We start from the raw sequence: 26,896 nt of genomic DNA, 5'->3' as shown, positions 1-26,896 counted from the left end.
TGGAACAGATTGCCTTAACAAGATGTCGATTTACAGAGCAGACTGTAGAGTCACGCCCTGGGAACTCAGAAGCAGACTAAAGGAACACGCACACACACAGCTTCACCTCAGAAGTACACCAGCAAATCTAAGGAGTTATATTCCCTGATGAACATGCACACACAAAAACATCTGCCCTCAGCAAAATGGAAAAACAAGTGAGGCACTTTGCCATAGATAGCACACTGACAACTACAAAGAAGTATCTTCCCCATTTATCGTCCTCAGTCACCCTTCGTTGCCCTTCTGTTGGCTTTCACAGATGTCACCACTGTTACAGAGCGTCTGCCAAGTGAGTGTCTCTCTGTCTGGCCTGACAGGAGACGGCGGGGGACCTTGTGTTGTTTTAATGTGTCTGGGGAGGCGCATCACTGAGTTTCCTGGATTTATAAGGGCTAAAATACTGAGTTTCATGGATGCACTGGAATTAACTTGATGTGGTTTTGTGAGGTCACAGTGGGATTGTGTAACTTTTGGTATTTTTTTTGGTATTTGGTTTCATCTTCTTATGCCCCTGTTCTGTTAGTATATATATATATATATATATATATATATATATATATATATATATATATATATATTAAGGGTGTAACGGTTCACAAAATTCACCGTTCGGTTCAATACGATACACTGGTGTCACGGTTCGGTACGTTTTAGATACAGCAAAAATAAAAAATTTGCCAGATACATTTCCTTGATTTTTTAAAAACGTTGTATTTATAAAAAAAAAAAAAATGTTATATTGTTGTAGTAGTTATGAACAAAAACAAAGATGTAACTTTTTATATGGAACTCTATAACTCTTTATATGTGTTTTTACTCAATTGGTTCTCTATGGGGCTTATGTTTTTTGGAACAAAGCAGGAATTACGGTCGGGCTGAAATGGGCTCGTGAAGGAATATTGTAACGGGGCTCAATTGCATGTTCTTAAAACCTGTGTTTTCCACTACAGAGTAATGCGCTCGCTCACTCAGTATGCGCTGAAGGCTTGTTGCAAAATGGCTAATGCGTTTAACAGACCAGAAATAGAAGATCCTCCAATAACCGACAGGTCTGGTGTTTGGGTGCACTTTGGATTCCCTGTAAGCTATAATGGTGATGATAGAATGAATGGTAAATAGTAAGGTCTCATATCCGCGGCTATAACATAAATGTAACGTAAATGTACCAATCGCCGCGGTGATATCTTTTGCCCTTTTTGAAATGTCTGTCTAAATGCTGCGGGGATAGTTTGTTGCGTGTATGTTTCTCCTTTTTTTCATCTTTTCCCAGATACTGACAAACTAAGGTGATGTCGGCATAAATGAGTTGACATGTTTCAAGTATTCCCGCTGGTGTTTTTTTTTTTTTTTTTTCAATGATTTTTTTTTTTTTTTTTTTTTTGCTGGTGTACCCTATTTTCATGTAGCAAATGCGACTGTTGTTTTTTTATTCACCACTCTCTTACCATCACCATTATAGTTTACAGTGAATCCAAAGTGCACCCAAACACCAGACCTGTTGGTTATTGGAGGATCTTCTATTTCTGGTCTGTTAAACGCATTGGCCACCGAGTACCGTGCATGAACTGTTCGCTCACTCAGCGCGTACTGAGTGAGCGAGCACCTGACTGAGTAGCATAACATAAACATATAAGATGGTGTTTTTTTCTTCTTCGGGGAGTCAGGGGCATTGCCTGTTACATCGTTTGGGTTATTGCGCTACCTTGTTGAACGCATTTCAATATATTTCATACACTTTTTTTATTTTCCAAATATAATTAATTAGTCCAATTAACCGTTCGATACATAATGCATACCGCATACCGAACCGAAAGCCTCGTACCGAACGGTTCAATACAAATACGCGTATCGTTACACCCCTAATATATATATATATATATATATATATATATATATATATATATATATATATATACAGATCCTTCTCAAAAAATTAGCATATTGTGAAAAAGTTTATTATTTTCCATAATGTAATGATAAAAATTAAACCTTCATATATTTTAGATTCATTGCACACCAACTGAAATATTTCAGGTCTTTTATTGTTTTAATACTGATGATTTTGGCATACAGCTCATGAAAACCCAAAATTCCTATCTCACAAAATTTGCATATTTCATCCGACCAAGAAAAAAAAAAGTGTTTTTAATACAAAAAAAGTCAACCTTCAAATAATTATGTTCAGTTATGCACACAATACTTGGTCGGGAATCCTTTTGCAGAAATGACTGCTTCAATGCGGCGTGGCATGGAGGCAATCAGCCTGTGGCACTGCTGAGGTGTTGTGGAGGCCCAGGTTGCTTCGATAGCGGCCTTAAGCTCATTCAGAGTGTTGGGTCTTGCGTCTCTCAACTTTCTCTTCACAATATCCCACAGATTCTCTATGGGTTTCAGGTCAGGACAGTTGGCAGGCCAATTGAGCACAGTAATACCATGGTCAGTAAACCATTTACCAGTGGTTTTGGCACTGTGAGCAGGTGCCATGTCGTGTTGAAAAACAAAATCTTCATCTCCATAAAGCTTTTCAGAAGATGGAAGCATGAAGTGCTCCAAAATCTCCTGATAGCTAGCTGCATTGACCCTGCCCTTGATAAAACACAGTGGACCAACACCAGCAGCTGACATGGCACCCCAGACCATCACTGACTGTGGGTACTTGACACTGGACTTCAGCATTTTGGCATTTCCTTCTCCCCAGTCTTCCTCCAGACTCTGGCACCTTAATTTCCGCATAACATGCAAAATTTGGTTTCTTCCATAAAAAGTACTTTGGACCACAACAGTCCAGTGCTGCTTCTCTGAAGCCCATTTCCTGCACACACCTGTGCACGGTGGCTCTGGATGTTTCTACTCCAGACTCAGTCCTCTGCTTCCGCAGGTCCCCCAAGGTCTGGAATCGGTCCTTCTCCACAATCTTCCTCAGGGTCCGGTCACCTCTTCTCGTTGTGCAGCGTTTTTTGCCACACTTTTTCCTTCCCACAGACTTCCCACTGAGGTGCCTCGATACAGCACCCTGGGAATAGCCTATTCATTCAGAAATTTCTTTCTGTGTCTTACCCTCTCACTTGAGGGTGTCAATGATGGTCTTCTGGACAGCAGTCAGGTCGGCACTCTTACCCATGATTGTGGTTTTGAGTAATGAACCAGGCTGGGAGTTTTCAAAAGCCTTTTTAAAAGAATCTTTTGCAGGTGTTTAGAGTTAATTAGTTGATTCAGATGATTAGGTTAATAGCTCGATTAGAGAACCTTTTCATGATATGCTAATTTTTTGAGAAGGACCTGTATATATATAGTCTTTTTTCATAAGTAGTGTAACAATTAACACTGGCTTATATTTGCAAAAGCAAAAATTTTTTCACCCATTTCATTATTGCCAAAATGATATCGGTTGCAAGTTACCTTTTATGTGCCATAGTGTGGAACAGGGTTGGCGACCCTATGGCACACAGAGATAGAATCACTAGAATGCGAGCAAAAATATAGCAATAGGCAAAACTGCATACCGATGTATAGTTTGAGGTAATCATTCCACATGAGATGAATACTATTAAAGTGTGAGAACCTGCACTAGTCTACAGATGCGTGTGGCTCCGGCAAACCATTCACGCGACTTCTGCACATACGAGGCACTTCAGCTCAATGCTGTGCCATGTTTTCACAGGGGTTAGGTCTGTTTATCTTCATCCAAGCTACTCGAATGAGTGCATGACATCTTACAGTTTAATTTGCATTTGTTGCACTTTAAGTCATTATGCACATTTCTTAGAGGGATACTTTACACAGAAATTACATTTACCCCATGATTTAGTCACCCTCAAGTCATTATGGGTGTATATTAATTTATTATTTTGACAAATACAACTGCTAGAGTTATATGAAAAAAAAATGTCCTGGCTTTTTTTCATGCTTTGTAATGGCAGTGAAAGGGGTTAGAATTTTTGAAGTCCGAGCATGTGAACCATTAAATCATTAACTAAAATAAATGTGTTCAAAAATGCTTAATCATTCAGGTACAAGTGAACTTTGTAATCATTCACTAAAGTATGAGCCAGTGAGCCATGGAATAATTCATTAGCACAATTTGTTTAAAAAGTTGATTTATTCAGGAATTTATGAAATAAATGGCAATACAGCATGGCAATATAAGTAAGGAACAACTGACGATGGGCTGCTACATTACGAAATGTCATGTAGCTTTTAAGTTGCTAAACTATCTTTCTGATAAAAGCATCAGAGTAGCTCTAACAACATTGGTGCTAGTGCAAACTGTATGTGTGTGCGTTTGTATGGGAAAGAGAGCGGGAGAAATTAGTATGTGCTTTATGTATATAATAAAAAGTCATTTTGTTTCAAAACATGGAAACGATTTGTCATTAACTTTATTTTTTTATTTGGCTAGTGTCATGGCTTGACATTAACTTTTTTTGCTCACTAGCCAATGTGGCTAGTGGTTTTCCAAAGTAACTAGCCACACAGCATTTTTACTAGCCACATTTTTTGTTGTTGTGAATATACTCTCATATCATATACCAGCCATTCTTGACCTGACTTTTCCTTTGTCCCTTCTTCCTTTTTGGTTTTATCGTCAGGTCAATGTGTGTTTTCTGCTCACCGGGTTTTGTTACACCTTTTATATGTCACCACATCATTAGACGGTGTACGTCTGTTTGTGGATGAAGACTTTAACGGCTAAATGCGCTAATCCTCATTTGTGCGTGTGTGAAATTCAGTGCTGAAGTGAAATAGCTGGGCAGTTTGAAATGTTACTTTATTTGCGAGATGGGCTGGGGGGGGGGGGGGGGGGGGGGGGCAAATGATTTCTTAAAAGCAGGACCAGCAGGTTGGAAAAAACCCAGACACATGCATAGTGTGCATGTAATACTCATGGGAGTTGTAGTGTCATTGTGTCACATTGCAATATGGCTTATTTCAGATGCCTTTTTAAAACACTACAATTATTCAACCCACCAAAATTGCTAGTTGGAGTCACTGTGTTATACCCGCCCCAAGCAAAATCCACCAGCATCTGGTGGGTTGGCGGGCGTTAATGTCAAGCCCTGGCTAGTGTCATTGTGTTTGTTTGTTTTTTGTTTTGCAGTTGTAAAATTGTTGAAATAACCGAAATCATTTGGCGAAGTGAAGAGCAGCCTGGAACTAAATTTGCCGTGCGTTTCCCTGAAAATAATTGCAGACCTTAGAACTTTGGTCAGTGAATCAGATTCAAGCATGCACCGGCCCTGTAGCATAATGTCAATATAAGTTACTCAATAATTACTTCTTATTATTTAACTATTGTACTGTATTAACTTTTGTGTTGAGTAAAATTGTTGTGACCAACAACTTAATTGTGAGTGTGATAATGCTAATTATGTTTATTATCATAGTACCTATTACTTTAGTACCTTTTAAATGTTTCTAATTGTAAATGATAATATTGGGGTTTGTTAACCTATTTCAGCATAAACGTAGTGAACATCAGTATCACACATGTGCCTATAAATACATATTGTTGTTTGTTTCTCATTGTGATGCTGTTGTTTGAGTGATTTGCTTCATTGGTAATTGACATCACTAGTTGAATAAGACACTTGAGAGCAAACGATAGCAAGTAGTAATTACAAAGTTCACGTATAGATCAAGACAGTATCCTACGGTTTCATAGTTTTGTAGGACATGGGGGAATTAAATAATTGAGTGACAGATAAAACATTTGATTTACCATTTATTAGTATCACTAAAACTGCTTGACTGTAGTTTTTAATAATTTTATTAGATGCCAATAAGAATCCACAAAACATTAACATGCATCTTGATCCCTATTCTGATATGTTATTAGTACCCAACAGGTGGTTAATGTACAGTTAAACTGATGATTGTTTTTTTATGCATGCGTCTCTGCTGTCTCCCTAAAACAAATAAATATGTTTGGGGACCACTGAAGATATTAGTTTTTGTCGATGTGGACTTTTACAATCTGCACTGACTGAACTCGTGTTTTGCAACCAAATTGATCACAGACAAGAGTAGAGTGTGCATTTGTGTAGCTTGAGTCACTAACTCACAGACAGGGGACCGCAGAGAGGGGCTCCTTGGAGCGCTCAGACAAGACTTATTGAATTTTATGCTGGTGTTTTTATTTTCTCATACTGCTACCTGGGGAGCAACTTCCCATCTCACTTATCTCATCATTATGTATGGAGGAATCCACCAGAGAGAGAGAGAGGAACACAAATAGGTAAAGCATTAATAATTCTGTGAAAGAAAGAAAACTTCATGAAGGGTGCTGTTGCTTTCCATTTAGTTTTGTTCACACTGAGAAACACAAACATCTCACAGCGATCGGGTGTTTCAGCGGCATGCATAACAGCAGCAATTGACTCTCTTTGAATAGCTGTTTCACACTGTGTGTGTCAGAGCAGGGACCTCTAATGGGCTCTAGAACCTTTCTCAGGGTATTTACACTTTCAATATGAACTTTATTTCTGAGTTGAACCTCCTGTTCAAAATCAAAGGTAGAACAGCCAGGGCGGTGAAAGTACCACATAACACAGATTTTTTATCGGTAACGGACTTTTAACAACTCTGCCTCTTTGCCCTACTGTACTTTGTTGCATACAGGAGCTGTTTATATAGTGAGTAACTTATTGCTTTGCTATCCTGTTTTGCCTGAACTCATTTAGATTTATTTACACAGTATATTTGTATATACATAGACACATAGCCTCCCTTTGTTTTATTCTGCTTTTCTTGAACTTTATTTTCTGCTTCAGGTGAATTTACATTTTAAGAGCTATGCGGTCTTGCAGAGACAGTATTTCACTGCTTCTGCGCTATTTGTGTTCGTGACAAATGCAGTCTTCTCTAACAAAGAAAAAAAAAAGCTTGACATGAAAGGTTTGTACACTCCTTAAACACCTCTGAAATCAGTTTGCAGATGCTTTTAAATGAATGGGAAAATATTTAGCAAGCCTTTGACAGTACCAAAACTGTAAAAAATTATGTTTTATAAGAAATTTAACTTCACAATTTTACATATCACAACATGCCCATTGGAGATTCTTTGTAATTGTTTGTGAAACTAAGTAGCAATTTCTAAGTGAAAAAAAGTAATTTTATAAAATATAAATGTTATATTTTTATATTAGTATCTTCAGTTGTGGATTAAAGCAATCAACCCCAAGAAGCCATGGTTTAAAATGAATTTATAACCCCCTTATCTGTTATAAATTCACTGTAAACCATGGCTTCACTGGGCTTATTGCTTTTATTAAACTGTTATTCCATATATGTAGTAAGGTGCCTTATGAAACAAAAATATATTGCAGTATACTGGAAAATATCATGTAATATATTAGGCATATATTCTTATATATATTATTTTTTCCAATATATTGCAATATATTGAAAGCGGCAATCATTTGTATATTTGGCAATATATTATATAATATATGTATCATTAATATATTATTAAATGTATTCAAATATATAATATATTAGAAAATAAAAAGGAAAAATAATATATTACAATATATTACAATATATTTTAAGAAATATATTGGTAAATATATTTTCCTTTCGTAAGGGGTTTCACAGAATAAAACAGCAATTAAAGTGTAATGATATAAATAAAAACAATATTCTTCCACCAAATAATGTAGTTCCTCAGAAACAGTTGTGGTTCCAACAAAGTAGTTGCCGAGCAACACACAGAAGGTGGCCATTGGCCAAAGGTGTATGTTTGTAGTGTAATTTACAACAGCTTGGAATGCGGCTCAACCAATCAGATTCATTTTATAAATGGTATTTTAAGATTTATTTAAAAATGTGTTCTGCCAATATGCACTGGAAAAGCATGCCTTTCTTTGGCTTACTGAACAACAATAACTAAAGGAGATCTGTGATACCTGCAGAATACTATGTATTCACAGTCATCTCAATGGCTGGAGCTCAGTTAGTGCAGGACTCTTAAAAGTTTTTGATTTGAAATATGCCATCTTTGCTCATGGTGTCTCGATTCTGCAGGCAAGTTGTAAAGAAAGTCCATTTGACATTCCGAGGCTTAAAATCTATAAAATATGCATGTTATTTGCAATTAAATAATAATAATAATAATTATAATAAAAAAAGTTAAATCTAATTAGTTTAACTTAAGAGTGAAACTTGTGTTCCTAATATAGTGACTTATATAATGCAATTAATGTCAAGCATACTGAAATATCCACCACACACTTAATGTCAGTTCTAACATTCTGTAAATTAGATATGTTTTCACATTCATTCTACAATAAATCCATTACATGGCGGTAAATATCAGTCAGTTGATGGCAAATTGACATTTCTGGTATATGCATTTGCATTTTACAGACATTTTACATTTATGCATTTAGCAGACACTTTTAACCAAAGCAATTTACAGTGCATTCAGGGTATAATGTATTTTTGTTTTTTGTTTTTTTAGTTTTTTTTTTACCAGTATGTGTGTTTCCTGGGAATTGAAACACAAGCTTTTGCACTGCTAATGCAATGCTCTACCACTGAGCCGAACTACGCATGGGCCAGGGTGGGCAATGGCCCACCCACTTTCAGCTGGGTCACACCAAGTGAGAAGCTATTTATCAAAAGATAATTATAAATGTATACAGTTTCACTATAACTTCATGTATGTGTTTTAAACTATATTTAGTGTAAGTTTTCATGGTCAATTACAGGCAGTTTATTAATTTTCCCTCTTCCTATAGGTGCTTTCCATACGCTTGTCAAAATAATGATTGGTCAATTTCTGCCACAATTATGTAAACAATGTGAGGATGTGAGTGTTTGAAAATAGTTAAATTTGAGAGTTGAATTTGAAAATAGTGAAACAAACCTCATTCCGAATTTAAAAAGTATATATTAGATTTCCGAAATAAAATGTAAGTCTTCGCACTGAATCCAGACCGCCTACAAATGACTACAAATACTTTGTCTACAGTAAACTTTATTTAACGTTTGGCAATGCCTTAACTAACATTAACAATGACAAATACATTTGGTACAGTATAAATTAATCTTTGATGACTAATAAAATTTCAACTTTTCGTTAGCTACGGTATGGTTAACAGATAAAACTTTTCATTTTAAAAATATATTAGTAAATGTTGACATTAAAATTAATTGATTCAATGCTTTAGTAGTATTGTGTATTGAATCTTTGTGCTGTATTTTCTGTTGGCAATTTGATATGCAGTTTTCATATGCTATACTTTGCCCACCCAGTTTTATGTAGACCCACCCACTTAAATATTTCTGGCCTTACCTCTGCTTCACATTCAACTTCACATTCAAACACAGTTTGTTCTTGTTAAGAAAGGTAAGGCAGATCAAGCTCATTTGGCACTATATATGTTTCAACCTAAAAATTTAGGTCCTAAAAATAGTCCTTTACAATCCACATGCATATAGCATTTTTCAGGCAATGGAAAGCAAACTAGTTGGCTTGTTATGGATGACTTTGATGGTTTCTGAGTTCTTTATTTTTTCTGTTTTTGTATCTTGATAATACAGTATGAGCTGCAGACAGTTTTTAAAGGAGTTGTAGCATATTCAAAAAACATCAGCTGTAGACTAGGGTTCAGCCACAGGGGTATTATGCGTATGCCAAGAATATGTTAGCCTTGTAATGAATTGATCTACTGTGACACCACAATCTGCCACCTTTTAAACTTTCAGCATGTTGGTCAAAGACCAACCGCAGATATAGGGGCAGTTGTTTTTGCCCTAGTCTTTCGAGACTGGAGAGTAAAGATAAACATTACGAGCAACACGCTCATATTTTTTGATGTGTCCTGTTCTCAGACCTGCACTGCCATCACTCAGCTCATTATTCTCCATCTGACCACATCTGTTCACAGACCAGATTTAACTAATTTAATGAAGCACTGTGTACTCGAACAAACGCACATTGTCGTCCAACGGTGGAACCAATTATGAATCACAGGGCCGGTCTGCAAGGATCAGAGGAGGCTAGTAATGAGGGATGTGTGGCCAAGCTAGACCTCTCTCATTTCGGGTGCCTCTCCATCTGTTATCTCCCCTGGGTCAATCATGGCCCCCTGTCACATGCTAATGCGGTTCCACACCCAACCGAGTCTTTTGATTGGCTGTTTGCCGGCCATTTGTCATCCTATTACTGGCTTGTGGCCGGCCTGTACCTCTGTTGCTCTCTATTTTTGCTGGCCCTGAGCGGTTCAGAGCGTGGGGAGAATGGAATCTATTCAAGCTCACATCCACTCTGCTTTTTCATTACAGATGACACGCTAGTGTGTCTGGGTGAATTGGCCTAAATTCTCCGCCTTTCTTCCCAGTAGTTCTTTCAGTTAGACTCCTTTGTATGTGTGTTTTTTTTTTTTTATCCCGCTAGTCACTGTAGAGACCCTTGTCACTATAAGACTGTTGTACGCAGTAAATGTTAACTATGTGTTCCCTTTTTATTTTTACTGGGAATAGTGATGGTACACTCTAGCAGGAGGCACAGCACCAAAAAAAAAAAAACATTTTTTACAATGTTACAAGATACTTATATTTAAAAACAAATGCTGTTCTTTTGAGTTTTCCTTTTATCACAGAATCCTTAAAAAAAGGTTGCCACTATAATTAAGCAACACAACTTTGCTAATAATAAGAAATGTTTCTTGAGCATCAAATCAGTGTGACGGTGAAGACTGGAGTAATGCTGCTGAAAAATCAGCTTTGCACCCCAATAATTAATTATATTTCAAAATATATAAAACAGAGAACAGTTCTTTTAAATTGCAAAAAATGTTCACAATATTACAGTATATATTTACTATTTACTATTGTTTGATTAAATAAATGCAGCTTTGGTGAGCGTAAGGGTCTTCAACATGAAACAACAACAAAAATTAACATTAAAAAACATGAAAGAATCTTGCTGGCGTCAGACTTATGTGTATGTGTATAATTTTGAGATTTGTTTTACCAAACATGTCTCAAACTTGATATTTATTTTCATAATGTATAATGATGTGATGCCTAAATTCAATTGCAAAATGTATATAGATTTTGAATTTGTAATGAATAACAGTTTTTTTTATTATTATTTTATTTACAACTAAATATAAAATAGCATTTGCTTTATTGGTTAATTGAATAAATGAATTATGGGTTTTATCTGCATCTCACATTTATCTTTGATTATAAGACCATTCAAAAATTATTTTATATACTGTGAAAAAAAATGGCATTTAGCTTTATTGTGCTTTAAAATATATATATTTTTCTCTCATCTGTGTGATTCTAATAAGGTATTCCCATTTTTATCTATTTTATGGGTAAATAACACGCTAATTCATGGCTATATAAATCCTTGTTTTGTTATAATCACCTCATTCTAAGCATACACAGTATTGGGCATCATCAAAAAATGGCTTTCCATATTTCCTTTATTATGTCACAGGTAAAATGACCTTTGAAACTTATATGAATCTTATGTAGACAGATTGTTTAAGATGAAAGTTTAAGTGATTAGGAAGTCACTGTCTGATGTGAAAGCTGAATCGTCAGTCAGGAAAATCTCTCAAATATTTCATTTCTACTGCTTAAAACATTCAGATTTTCCCAGTCTGTATATTAGCTACTATATAGGTCTGAGTAGATTATCCACAACTCAAGTGGTGCGTACAAAATCTGCTACAGGCTCTACTTAACAATGAGAGCTCTTCAGCTGGCAAAAAAATAAAATAAATAAATAAATAAACCTGAAAGCTTATAATGGTTATAATCAGGTCTCTGGTTAAATGCTCAATACTAATGTGGATTGTTCTTCAGTAGGTCAAGTGTAGGCCATAGAGAGACACAGAGAGACTGAAGCACTTCAACAGCAGGACTCAATCAGCTCTATATAAATCTCTCATTTAGTATAATGCAGAAATAGAGAGTGATAGATCCTGCAATTATTTTTTTTATTATTTATTTTTTTTGCATTGGCATTGTTTATTAAATGTTTGATTTATTGTTTATTAAAATATTATGTCGGAATCAACCAATCAAACACTCAGTAAAGTCAAAAATGTTTAAAAAAGCATTCAACTTTCTTAGTGATGTGTGCTTCTGTGATGTACAGTATTTACTGTAGTGCATTGATGTTTATCTTTCTTTTTTGTCTTTCTCTAAAATGCAGGGTGAAGTTAAAAGATGGAGTGGCGTTCCTTGGTGCTCGACCCAGTAACCCCACACTTTGGATGGTTAGTCAAGATGTCAGAACAGAAGGTCACAGGATTGTGACACTTCATTGTCGCCGTAAAGAGTCCAGCTATGGACAGAGGTCAGTTACCATAAACTAGCTCATCCTCAGTTTGAAATGAAGGCTGTCCTGTAATTTACTTGCTGGAAATTGCATGCAGTTGTCTAAGAATTAGAGAGCTTCAGATATTGTTGTGTTGGTCTCAGCTTTGTCTATTTACATCTAATCAGGTCCTCACTCAAACTTTGGACTTAACCAGAATTATTTTTATTTTTTGTTGGAGACAGAGCAGGACCTTTATGATGTTGTAATATCTCTCAAAAAGAATTAGGTCAACTTAAAGGGATAGTTCACCCAAAGTAGAACACAAACAGAGATTTTTAACTCAAACCATTGCAGTCCATCAGACTTATAATGTAAGTGGATGGGAATCACAGCTAAAACAAACAATAAAAAAAAACATACACAAACAAAACCAAATTAAAACCTGCAGCTCGTGACGATACACTGGTGTGTAAAGAAACAAAACGATCGTTCTGTGCAAGAAACTGAACAGTATTTATATCATTTTTTACCTCTGATTCATGCAATGTCTGAACTGTTAGAACTCTCCTGAGCGCGTCCTCAAGCAGCAGGCACATGAGGCTTCTTCTTCTTCTTGCTTTATGGTGGATCGCAGACTTAAAAGTGCATTACTGCCACCTATCTCTCATGTGGACCATTAACACTCTTAATTGAGATTGTAGATAGAGTGTCAATGCAATGCTAAGTCTGCGATCTGCCATAAAGCAAGAAGAAGTTGTTTTAGTTTTATTGTATGTTTTAGCCGTGATTCCCATCCACTTACATAATAAGACTGATAGACTGCAACGGTTTGAGCAAAAAATCTCAGTTTGTGTTCTACTGAAGAAACAAAGTGACCTACATCTTGAATGTCCTTGGGGTAAGCAGAAACATCATTTTGGGGTGAACTTTCCCTCCAAGCAACACTTAAAAATGTACGCATTTCTTCAACTATGGGTGCTTTTGGTCCAGTGGAGCTGTATATATAAAAAAAAAAAGTTTAAAATGTTTCTTAAAACATACTCTTCACATGCTCACTAGTTTATTTAAAAGGTTTTATCCCAATCTCTTTACTAACACCGTTTCTCATTGGTAAAACATTACACAGACGTTTTGAGAAATAAAAAACAAACCAAAATTGAAGGGCAGCCACAGTTTTTGAACATTTCATACAAATTATTTTAACACAATAAACATTGACATGGTTTATGTCACTGTTTGTTTGTTTGATCATCGTAGTTAATAATTCATATTTTTATAATTATTTTTTTTTATTTTTAGATTGAAAGTCTGGCTCTGGGACAAGGGTAAAAAAATATATATATATACATTTTCAGTTATAATAAAAAAAGATAAACTTTCTTAGTTTTATTAAAAATCATCCACTGGGACATAAAAGTGTCTGAAATTGGAGAAACAAAGATGACCTTTGCATTGCAGAGCAGAATATCAAAGAAAGTGGCCTTTATTTGAACTGACTTCACACATCTTCTAAAATGACCTTGACATAGTTAGTTCTGAAAAATAAATAAATAAATAAACTCTTTCAGCATTTGTTTGTAGATGCCTTTGGGTTTGATGTTTTGCATTTTTGATATTTAAGTTTAATTTAAGTTTTCTAAAAGTGTCCAAATTCCTTCTGGGGCCACTATAAATGTTAAATATGTCTAAATACAGATTTTCCTCAACTCGTCAAATAGTAATATTGGGATTAGAATAACTGGACATCAACAGAGTTATTAAAGGAAGGATTTTAATACCATGTGATGGACTTAAGAGTTTGCTTTGGAAAAGATTTTACTTTGAAGTTGTTGAAAGCTGTCAGAGCAATGCATAAAGTCAAAAAGCCGAAATGCTTCATTTCCATTACACTTGTGTCACCAAGCGGAAATATAGTCATTATAAAAATAATGACTGTTGTCATACAGGTTTTTCTAATACTGTAGGAATAGGAAAAAAAAAAATTGTAACACTTTTTGTTTTCATTTAAACCCCTGATGTCACATGTTTTTTTTTTACAGATTTACTTATCTTTCTGGGCCTTGAACGTGTGTTAGTTGTGTTGCTGTCAATGCATGGTCAGAAGCTCTAGGATTTTATCTAAAAATATCTTCATTTGTGTTCTGACAATAAATGAAGGTCTTACAGGTTTGGAATGACATGAGGGTGAGTGATTAATGACAGAAGTTTCATTATTGGTTGAACTAGCCCTTTAAACTCACCCAATATTTAACAGTACATCACACTTTCTCCTCCATATTAGAATACTGATTCAGTGACCCAAGGGGGTCTTCGTCCGAAAGTTGTTTAGTCCATTTCAAAATCTTATTTGCATGCTCAAATTAATCTGGAAAATAGGAGACCGTGTTGATGGATATAGAAGAAAAAAACATGCTGGTCGTAATTAAGTGTGGATTTGCAGTCTTTGTGTGTCATCATACTCTTAATCGCATTTCTCCACAGATCTGGAAGTAGAGTTAATGAACTGGGCTCTGCACTGACAGGTGTAATTTTCTGCATTAAATGCAGTTGGGTGGAAGTCTGTAAACTTGAAAGATTAAGCGCAGTGTTATCATGAAGCCCAGTGTGGCACCGCAGAAATGAAACGCCTAAGTAAACAGGCCTTTTGCATAGCAGAGTATGCACCTTGTCTGTATCAGAAATGTCATTTATTTCCTTCTCTTTCTCTCTTTTTTCCCCGCCAAAGCAGAATATAATAATACTGAAAGATGGTTTCCTCTGCTTTGTTCTAATGCTTTTTTACTTATTCAACAAATTATGTATACACATATACCATTTTAAAAATGTGGGTTCAATAAAAATTTTGTTAAAGAAATGTATTTATTTTTCTACAAAAGCATTAAATTGATTAAAAGTGCAGTGAAAATATGAATAATGCTAAAAAAGAATTTTTATTTCCAATAAATGTTATTTTGAACTTTCTGTTCATCTAGAAAAAAGTATTAGTTTCCACAATTATATTAAGCAGCACAATTTTATGCTAATAAGAAATGGTTCTTGAGCAGCAAATCCGCATATTAGAATGATTACTAAAAGATCGTGCGACTCTGAAGACTGGATTAATGATGCAGAAAATTCAGCCTTGCATTGCAGAAATGGTTTGCATTTTAAAATGTATTAAAAACAGGAAAAAAAAATTTAAATAGTTTTTACTATATTTTTGATCAAATAAATGCAGCCTTGATGCTCATAAGAGACTTCTTTGGAAACATTAAAAAAATGCTGTACGGTGTGTTTATATGTGACTATATTTATTTTCATTTTCCATTATTATTTTTTGGTTTGTTTGTTTATTTTTGTTAATAAGTATGTATTCAGACTACTAAGCTGTGGTGTAAACAACAGTGTACTAAAGTACTAAAATATTAATGAACCATTACCGATTTATGCTGCACAATCAAATTTCTAATCACGATTACAATTATGGATGCCACTATTACATAATCGTTCAAAGCACTACTAGTTGTAATAATGCTGGTCTTAAAAAATTCAATTTATGGCGGAAAAGTTTAATTGAAATTGTTGCTGCTTGAATTGAGGCGATGAAATCTGTGTCAATGAGCTAAAACACAACAGTGTTACTGATATAAATAGATTTCAAAGCAGTTTTTTTGTCATCTCCCACTTCTCTGTAAGCTGTTTAGAGGTTGTATTGAAGTATATGGATGAACTTAACTCCAGGCACAAACTCAGTCAGTTATTGAAGCTTATTTACTGTATTAGAATATGCTGTCCAATATTTTTTGTTTTCGGCTGTGCTGTGCTGTTCTGTGCTGTTGTAGATTCCGCTTAATTATATGAATATTTAAGTAAAAATATCATAATAATAACTGTATGACTTTCTTTATTCCATATGTAAAGGTTAGATTTTTGAAGAATATGCTGGCTGCTGTACATTAGATTTGGAATATAGTGTTCTACTAAAGTAGATTTCAAATTTTATGATGCATCTTTTGTCACTTTGAAGCTTGACGGTCTCATACATCATTTATTTTCATTAGGCTATATGGAAAACAGCAGCCAAAATATTCTCAGCAAATTCACCTTTTGTGTTCCACAGAAGAAAAAAAGTAAAGAAAGAAAGAAAAGAAAAGAAATTATCACAGGTTTGGAATAGCATTGTGTTGAGTAAACTGTGATATTATCAAATTTTAAAAAGAAAATTTTTCCATGGAGTTATTTTATATATAAAGAAGTCAAGAGATTTTAAACAGTTGTTAAAACTAAATAGTTGTTAGACCAAAGTCTAATCTATCCAGAATAAAAAATATAACCTTGCAGGTAAAAATCACACAGACAAACAGAAATGGACCCTTTCTTAATTTGATACTGTGAAATTGAATGCAACGTTAACTGAGTTACCTAGCTGCCTTTGTAATAGGGAGTCCCTAGTCATGTCATATGACAAATTTAATACTTAATCCAGTCCGGCATTGATCTAAAACCAGGAGTTTAGGACTAAATAACGCCTGTTAGCTTTAATCTAGGTCTGTTGGGACGTCCAGAGCTCTAATCTCTCCAGCTGGCGTAGGCACTTCTTAAAGACAAAAGAAGCACCACTGAGCTTACTGTGTATGATCCATTTCCCTCTTTCATCTGCTTCTTTTGCATTTTCCCTTATTATTGAGCTATTCCCTCTCTTTGTTTTGTATGTTTCTTTCTACTCTTTTATTCTCATCCAGCACATTTTGTAGATATCCAGTGGCTAATTTACTAAACAGTTGCTCCACCTGTGTCTTATTCGTTACCCGCCCACAATGAAGTTTAACCATTGTGTTTAACTAATGAAGTTTTATCAGTCATTGTCTTTTTAGCGCAAACACATTTAAATGAGATTTTCTATTGATCACTGCACCAGTAATCAATCAAAGGAAAATCAATTGATGGAGTAGGGCATTGTAACTGACAATGTTTACCCAGATATAATGTTGTATGTATCATATTTAATGCATGTCTGGGGTACATTTCCGAAAAGCAACTATGGTCACAAGTTCTGTCGTTACCAATAGAGTTCAATGGAGCTAATGACCATAGTTAGCTATATGGGAAATGCACTCAATACTTCTACAATCTTGAACAAATTGCATACTTAAAGTGTTTTTTTTTTTTTTTTTTTTTTTTTTTTTTATGTAATATGCCCACCATATTTTACAATTGTTTATTAAAAGTTTAAAAAAAAAAATTATAATATGCAGATATTTATTAGGATCTATTGTTTTTGTCCACGATGAAAAATTAGGAAATTAAAAGAAATGCTTCAAAAATGAGTTTTAAATGCTATGATCAGTAAATGACTATAAAAGCCTGATGTATCAAATACAATACAATAACCTAAACTCCAGCTCGAATTGCAGATTTTGGATTTATGGTGTGCAAATTGCACTGTGATCGTGTTTGTATCATTTCCTCCAGTGAACCGTGCTCTAAACCAACACAGACAGCATTTCCAAGTAAATGACACTATCAGCAGAGACCATTCATTTTTCGTGAGTTTCTCTCACTTCTCTCTCATCTTTTTTCTTTCTCATTACTCCAGTGTTGGATCGGTTTCCATCACCACGCTGGACCTGTCATTCAGTTTCTCCTTTCTTCAATATTCTCTTGCATTTTTTTTATTCTCTTCATCACTGATGGAAGGACAAGGTCCTGTTGTGGATGGATGAGGGGGCAGGTCGATCCTCTCCAGCTCCCACCTCGTTTCCTTTATTACATTCTCCTGTTCTTTTCTTGGTGGGGGAAATTTGATTAGGCGTGCTATTACCTTCGGTGGGCACCTTTCACCCTGCCATTTATGAAAGGTGTAACTGGAGAATAAGAGCTACTGTCAGAGAGACAGAGACAGAGAGAGGAAAGAAATGAGACTGCATCATGTATACACAGACAAAAGCAATGGATGACATGAGGAAAATGAAGAGAGAGGGGATGTAATGGTGTGTTTGCCTACAGTCAGCAGTTTTTGCTTCTCTACAAGATGTAGTGTGCCATATACATTTGTTGAATCTGTCTGTTGCACTGGCAACTTTAGTTTGTTTGAGGAAGGTCAGAGCAATAATGAGTTCTGAACAAGAGTTTACCGTCTCTTTCACCAGTGCAGATTGGCAGGGGTGTCCCGTAGACATATGAAACCTCACGCACGTTCACCGTAGACAGTTTATCTTTGGTGAAGCTGGATTTACACAGGCCTTTGAAGCTCAGAGACGGTTTAAAAGTTCTTTCACAAGAATTGTGGGAAACAAGACATGTGCTGATTCAACTCAACTGCCAAATTCAGTGCAACAAAGCAATGAAAATATAATTGAGAGGACACCTCATGATCTCTCACCCTGACTTCTGTAATGGAATTGGAATTGAGTGGAGGAGATTTATTAAACTCACAATGAAATCAAAATAGCCTATTCTTTTTTTTTTTTTTATTGAATATTGCAGTATTTATTACAAGATATATATATTCATGTGCTTTGGCAGTTTCACCCATCTTTAACTTTATTTGACAAGCCATCAACATGTCCCAAATGTGTTGATATAATTATTCATACAATTAATTAACTATTATCATTCCTTCTGGCCGTACAGGGTTGAGCATCTCCATTGAGAATCTATTTTTGTTGTTGTTGTTTTTTATCAGAGGAGAATGGGATTGTCACTGCAGATCCTTGTCTTTATATAAGTATAAATCCTATTTAGTCTTTAAAGGAACATGGTGATGGGAAAAAAAAGTGAAATGCAAGGAAAAATCATATTTAAACTGCTGTTCTCTTAAGAAACTTTGCACTCACTTTAGTGTTTTGTAGCAATTCGTTCAGCTTGTTCTGTCAGATTTTTGTGTTTATCATATTTGGTCAACCTTGCTGTAATTTGAGATAATACATCAGAATTATTAGACTTTGACCTGTAAGCTCATACATGATTTATATGGCCTCACCTAGTTTCATGATTTATTATATTATCAAAAATACAAACACAATGTGTGCATTACAAAAACTCAAAACTTTCTCTCAAAAGCTACAAATATTAATATTAATAACATTTTTTTTTCTATTAAAACATCAGCAATAAGGGCTTTTTTATTGTGGTACAGCATTCAGGTTGACTTGAGGTTATTCAGAAACCTCATTCGCAAAGAGTATGGTTCAGATCCATGTTTAATTAGATTAAATTTTCTCACTAAGAAAGTTGAATGGTAGATGTAGCCACTAACATCGCAAACTGTATTACACTTTTATTTGTCCATGTTTTGTTTTTTTCTGCAGTAAAAAAAAAGAGTGTATGCAAATGGTTGCCAGGTTGCAAAGATAAATTAAAACAGGGCTTTTAAAAGAAAATCTCTGAAAGAAGGTTTGAAAGTCTTGACATCTGGCAACAACCCCAAGCCTGAAAACCCGTATAGGTTTGTATTTTTTCTCCTGTGTTTTGCTGAAGAAAATATAGGGGGAAAAATTGAGTGTAAAGAGTTTTTATTTTTTTAACTACATTTTACTCATCTTTTTTCATCAGTGATATTGCATGTTAAAATAATCATACTGTTTAATGATGCCAATGCCATCATATCTTTTTATTGCCTTGGGAAAAAAAGACTGTCAATTAATATTTTTTGTCATAATATTTTTTATAATATTAACACTAGTTTTCCACAAATCTTTTGAATTCTCATACTGTCATCTAACTAGAAAATCTTTCCGAACACAATTGTTTTTTAAACAAAAAGTTTTACAAGAATGCAAAGTTTCTTGGGGTAACATCATTTTGTTGTTGTTGTTTCAGAGTATGAAAAAGCATTCAATTATAATTTGTCCTATAATTTTTACCCATCATCATGTGCCTTTAGGGGTTCCATCAAGTTCAAATCTGTGTTAATTCATGATTATTATTATTATACAGTTAAATAACCATTAACTCTTTTTTAAAAGTGTGCCACACAGTACTTTTTATAGCATTCTAGCAGGTATTTTTTAAAAGGTAACATTACCACTAGTAGTCAATGAATCTGCCACAGACAATGTCAAGTTCAGCACTGATTTAAGGTTAATCAAGTGACTGACTCTTAATGTTCTAAAGAAGGTTCCATTGTGTTCTGAATGTTTAAAAAGCATGCTGGGCTGCTTACCCGAGTTCTCAGGTTACCATTTTTAGTTACATCTGTCCAAACAAAATCTTTAAATAATGATAAAGATGACAGAAGAAGTCAATAATGACCAAATGTTCAGTTCTTTGGTGAAATATCCTTTTATGGTTTTGTAATTTCTGTCAAATTGACAAAGGACTCGACACACAGGTAGTTTGTGTTAAAGCTTTCACGTAGGAGCGTCTTTGCGAGGACATGAACATCGTGACAACAGGCTGGGACACAAAGACTGCTAAAGTTAATTTGCGAGATAAGTGCTTACAAGATAGCGGGTCTTTTATTATTCATCTTTATATGTAAGAAAACTACAGGACGTCACCCATGCGTTAAATGTCAGGTCAACTATTTTACTCTGTGTCCCCAAGACAAATGAATAAGTTGGGGAAGAGACGTCTTGTGTCATTAAGGCTCCCAGTTTCAATCGTTAAACAAAACAGTTTTCATCAACTCCTCTTTTTCCTCATCTGTCTCCATTAGCTCTGTGCGGTTATTAGTGCCGTAATGTTCAGATAATTCACAGCGGACGGTCAAAAGACACAGACCTGCGATGGCGTGCTGGCTTATTTCAGAGCCACCCAAGAGCGCCACAGGGGATGATTACACCAATCACGTTGCATTATGCGTGACTGAAAAGAGCACATGGACTGGCCATATAAACCATACACAGCCTAGTTGACATGATCTTGAACAAAGTAGTCACATTATTCGCAAACAAGACTGTGAGATCAGTTTCACAGTTATTTATTATAATTGAGATACTGTTATAATTTGTATTAATATTTTGAATCTGTTTTTATGCATTTATAGTTCAAATTTTTAAATTTATTATTTTATAGTTGTATTTATTATTCATATGTTCTGTTTTCATTTACTTATTTTGTAAAAATAATTATATCATTCTCATATTTTTCTTCCAGTTCTTGTTTTAGTTATTTTAAGACAAACTAAATCAAAATGAGAACTATTGGCTTGGCAACTAGTTAAAAAAAATTGTTGAAGTATTTTTTAAATTTTAGTTAGAGAGTATTTTTATTTCAAGTAACAATAGCTGTTTTATGGTTTTAGTTTAGCTAACTGTATTAATCATGTAACCAAAAAAACTATTGTACATTCAATAATTTTCATTTATTTGTTTTGGTAAGCAGCACTTTTGTCTACTTGATATATTCAACAATTTGACTTTTTTTCCAAACTGTGCTTAATACACACACACACACACACAATTAATCACATTGTTATGCACAAAAGTAATAATGCATAAAAATAAAATAAAATTGGGCCTACTGCTTTATGAACAAAAGTGTAATAACATCTGGTTTGCAAACACTTTCAACAAATAAGGTACTTTTTCCGTGATAATAACGTGTTAACTTGATATACTGTATATAATCATATAATCAAGGTCTTAATCACCTTTCAAGTATATTTTGGTGATACACTTTTTTGAGATTTTTTATATAGTGCACATTTTTATATTTTGTAATATATTTGTTAAGCCTTGCTAAAATCATTTCAAGATCATATATGAATTTGGCCCTGAGAAGACCATATATTAGTATATTAGATCTATACATTGTATTATATTGTAAATACGTCAATATATTGAAAATAATGTAAATATATTAAGGTTTATGCAATATAATTTCATATATTTCACAACACCATTACAATGTAAAATTACTGTTTTCTTTGTGAATATATTTAAAAATGTCATTTATTGCTGAATTTTCATTATAATTACTCTAGCTTTCAATGTCACGTGATCCTTTAGAAATCATTCTAATATGCAGACTTGCTTCTCAATAAATATCACTTATTATTATCAAATTTGAAAATAGCTGTGCTGCTTAATATTTTTGTGGAACCATGATATTTTTTCTTTTTTCATGATTTTTTTATATAGGCCTATAAAAGAATTCAGTGAACAGTATTTATAAATAATAATAATAATAATAATAATAATAATAATATTCCTGTGGCTCAAGTGGTACAGCATTGTGTTAGTAGCACAATGTTGTGGGTTCAATTCCCAGGAAACAAGTTAGTTAAAAAATGTTAGCCTGAATGCACTGTAAGTCGCTCTAAGAGTCTGCTAAATGAATTAATTTAATTTAAATTAATATTTTGTAACAGAATAAATGTCTATAGTGTCAATTTTGATCATTTTAATGCATCTTTGCAATTTCTAAAATCAAGCAAACATACAAAAAATCTTACCATCCCCATCAACAGTATTGTATAAATGAAAGGGAGAAATTGGTTTGATATGGCAAAGTGAGCAAGAAAGATAAAAAATGGCACTTTATGTCAAAAAGGTTTCTGACCCCTGTTTTCAAGCATTGTTGACACTTTACACAACAGCGTAATAGATCACACTTCAATAGCCAGAATTGGCCATCAGAACTATGAGAACACACACACACACACCGCCACACTCTTAACAGGCTCTGCACATACATCCTAGTCCATTTCTCCAGGAGAACAGCACCTGAACTGCAGCAGGGCTGATGTAAATTGTATCTGACAAAGCCAGTGCCGAGGGAAGCCATTTCTAGGCCTTATCTTCCTTCTTCTTTCCTCTCCCTAACCTTTCTGCTCTCTCTCTTTCTCTTTCTCTTTCTTTCTCCGTCTCATCTCTCTGCTCCAGCTCCAAACCACATGTTGCTCCCCGTAACGTTTCCCATTTTCAGGGCTGTGCTTGCCTTCAAGGAGATTGCTTTATCCACAGGTCCCAGCTAAAGTAAATTGCCTTTGTCTGCTTTTGAATGCATGGCATAAGAAACCCTGGGGGGAAATATGATCAGAAATGAGCACCGAAAGCAACACATGCAGATATGCAAACACACACACGCACACAGACAGACCTCAGACTACTATGCATGCAAGCAAACCTGAGGCATGCTGGGTCCATTTTAATCAGCTGTTCATTTTGATGCCACACTGATAATACAGCTCACAGCAGGCACAAACAAACACACACGCAGGTGTTTTAAACATATTTGATTGAAAAAGTGGATCAGTGATCATGAACATGAAATGGATGTTATTTTGTGGTTCTCAGAGAAGCCAGAATGAAATGGACTGAACTTTCTGGTTCGTAGTAAATGAACCACGACGTACCTGATGCTAATTAGCTTCCATATGAAGGACTTTTTCTTTATCATTTGCGTAGTAGTTTGTTTTAAAAGTATATGTGTGATTCTTTGATTAAAGGAACATTTCTATCCTCTAGGATGATAAAAAAAAAAAAAAAAAGTTTCAAACATTGCTCAAATATTGTGGACTTACCCAAAATTAGGTTAGTTTCACCCAAAGATGACAATTAAGTCATTATGTACTAACACCTTTGTTGTTCTAATGCAATATACCCTTCTTTTTTCAGGCCACAAAAGGAGAAATTTAAAGAAATGCCGCACTTGAGCTCATCCATGTAATGGCAAGTAATAGTGACAAACATCTAGCAAAAGTATCACAGAATGATTCCATGTGGCACGTGTTATAAGCTGCAAGCATCATTGGGAAGAACAAACTGAAATTTAATGTATTATTTTAATGAAAAACCTGACCTTGGCTGTTAGTTTCTGTGCACAAATATTAGCACAGCAGTTAATTCTGACTCATTGAAAAAAGTTGAGAGAGGTCAAGATTTATAAAAAATGTGACATCCAATGAAAGAACCCCTAGAAATCTCACCAAGTTGAATATCTCTGGACCGGAAATCCAGCTGTCATGTTTAGAAATCCCACGGTACAGATGTGAACACGGTGACAAACACAACGGATACCTTCACCTCCAAGATAAAACCACATGTATAGTATTTTGATTAACATTATGTTATTAATCTTTATTTAATCAGGATTTGATTTTTATCTTGAGTGAACAATTCCTTTAATTTTTCAAGAAAATTTTAAGAAGATTTTCTAAGAAAACTAATTCCTTTTGTAGACTTTTTAGCTCCCCCTATAGGTTAATAAAAATATAATTTTTCTTACCCAAATCTTTTCAGTTCATCTGGTATTTACACAACTGTAAAAAAAAAAAAAAAAAAAAAAAAAAAAAAAAAAAAAAAAATTTGCTGTTCGAGCTTGTTTGTCTCTTATACTCACCTATGTTGCATTTATTTAATCAAAAATAGGAAAATTGTGATAACCAAAATAACCGTGTTTTAAAATACAGTAGTTCAAACTCAAATTATTATCCTTACACATTATCTCACAGAACAATATACTTTTATATATATATATATATATATATATATATATGTGTGTGTGTGTATGTGTGTGTGTGTGTGTGTGTATACACACACACAGCATATATAATTGGTTATGTTGTAAATGACATGTGACAGGAAAACATGTCTCTGCCAGTTTGATAGTATGAAGATTATTTCATTTGAACAAGATATGACACAGTGGCATTACGATGATGCCATCCTATTTGGATATATGAGTGGGCTTCTAAAATCAATATAAGGAGTAATACAATTCAGATAAAAATTTGCCAGCGAATAAAATATTCTGCCATTTGAAATAAATTAAACAGAACTGTCACAATGCCAAGTGTAGTTGTGGAGGATGTAAGTGCTAATTAGTTTAAAAAAGTAGGCATAAATTAGTTATAAAGGACTGGTTCAAGCTCTTTATTATACACAGTTGAGTCATCTTGTTTTCTACAGTAAATAAACCATTACGATTCTGATACATAGGTGCTGTATAAATAAGCATCCATATAAGAGATAAATGGTATGATCTATAGCACATACTGGTGTATTTAGTTTAATATAAGGAAAATACTTCAATACAACTTTAAAACAAATGTGATTGCTCACATTGCAAAAATGAATTGTGATCCTGTGCATTTTATGTTAAAGATGCATTTCCAAAAGAAATGATTTTTATACAAATGTGATTTACTTCCATATTTCAAAAATAATATCTGAATTGCTCTTTCAAACTCCAAACACACACCCTCACAAATATCCTATTGCTTTTGCCGTAATGCTAATGTATTGAGCTGATTTTCGGTTCGGTTTGCGTGGCTGCAGATTTTGATTAATGCCCGCTGGTGGAGCAGGCTAACTCGCAGGAAGAATATGTAAATGTTTGTCATTAAGTTCACTTTCTTTAATTAGTCCACAGATTTCATGACCGAATGCCTCCAATTACAAATCAATGTCTCATTTCTGTGGCGAGCCTCCCGGGTACAACGTGTGCAAACTTCTTCAGTGTTTCTCAGTGTGTGTCTGAACGCGTATCTGCAAACATCAAAGTCTTTTCCTTTCTCATTCTGGGCTCGATCAGTCAAAAATGATACATTTACCCTCCTTTACATGCTAATAGTTGCTAAATGTGTTTATTTGCTCGGAAACATCTACAAATGTTCTCTTATAGCTCACAAACAGGCCTCTCTGTGTGTGTGTGTGTGTGTGTATAATTAAATCAGTAGTAATTTGTAGGGAAACTCATTAGTATAAAAAGCAGGAGAAAGTTAAAATGCTTCGCACACACTCACCTTCACAGACCAAAAGCTTCTGAGGAAGAGCAACGGACAAAATTAGCAATAAGAATAGGAATTAGCGCTAGTGTATGTAAACTGGATCTCTGTGCGTTTACTAATCTTAACTAAACTAAATGATTTAACCAGGCTGCTCCAGGTGTTCCTCAGGCATTAGCAGCAGTGTTTAGGTGTGTGTTGTTCACACTGAGCTTGAACAAACTGGCAGCTTTACAGGCCTTATGCGTGATTACTGCAAGCTTGTAAACAAGACTGAAACAGCTTGTCTAATCGCAGGTCTCGCTGTTCATTGTGCTTTCAGACTTGTTAATGCTTTATTTGAAACATCCCTTGTGTCCTCTCAGTAGCCTGTTGCATTGCTCCAGTTACATCCGGGAACATGAACAGCGTTTATAGCCTTTGAGAGTTGTGGTGATGCTGTTTGTCTGTCCATGTTTTAACGAACTAAACTATAGTTAATAATCTTCTACTTTTTATAGTATGTCTTAAGACAGTTACTCTTCCTTTTTCTAGATTCCTGTAGTTCTTTAGTTGGATTCCTGTTCAGACGTGCACCTTAAATCCATGGAAGTTGCTTTTGGATAAAAGTATCTGCTAAAAGTGCAAATTTAATCACATAGAAATTTTAATATTTGCTTTGCCGATTATTATGTATGCCAGTTATGTTTACCGTCTCTTTCAAATGCCGATTTATTTGTATTAAACTCAATTAGATACTGTTTTTCTAATTGAAGGGTTCACATGGAGGCTCGTCATTCTGATTATCATACAGATTACTGAAGGATAACACACATTATTGTGCTGCATTTATTCATATGTTTATGTGAGGCTAATGTGTAGAGGCATGTCTCTCCAGACTTAGCAGTGTTGAAATGTAATAATACGAGCAGCTG

General features: G+C 34.6%; 1 protein-coding gene across 1 annotated transcript in view; it reads left to right on the top strand.

Moving 5' to 3' along the window:
- LOC113107395 (transmembrane protein 132C) overlaps positions 1–26,896 on the top strand; it is a 210,893-nt gene that overhangs the window by 103,685 nt on the left and 80,312 nt on the right. The window contains exon 3 of the mRNA XM_026269881.1: positions 12,221–12,364. Within this exon, the coding sequence (XP_026125666.1) occupies positions 12,221–12,364 (144 nt within the window). The remainder of the gene's footprint in view (positions 1–12,220; positions 12,365–26,896) is intronic.

This window comes from Carassius auratus, chromosome 8, assembly GCF_003368295.1.
Source record: "Carassius auratus strain Wakin chromosome 8, ASM336829v1, whole genome shotgun sequence".
NCBI lineage: Eukaryota > Metazoa > Chordata > Actinopteri > Cypriniformes > Cyprinidae > Carassius > Carassius auratus.
This window is presented reverse-complemented; position numbering and strand designations above follow the sequence as displayed.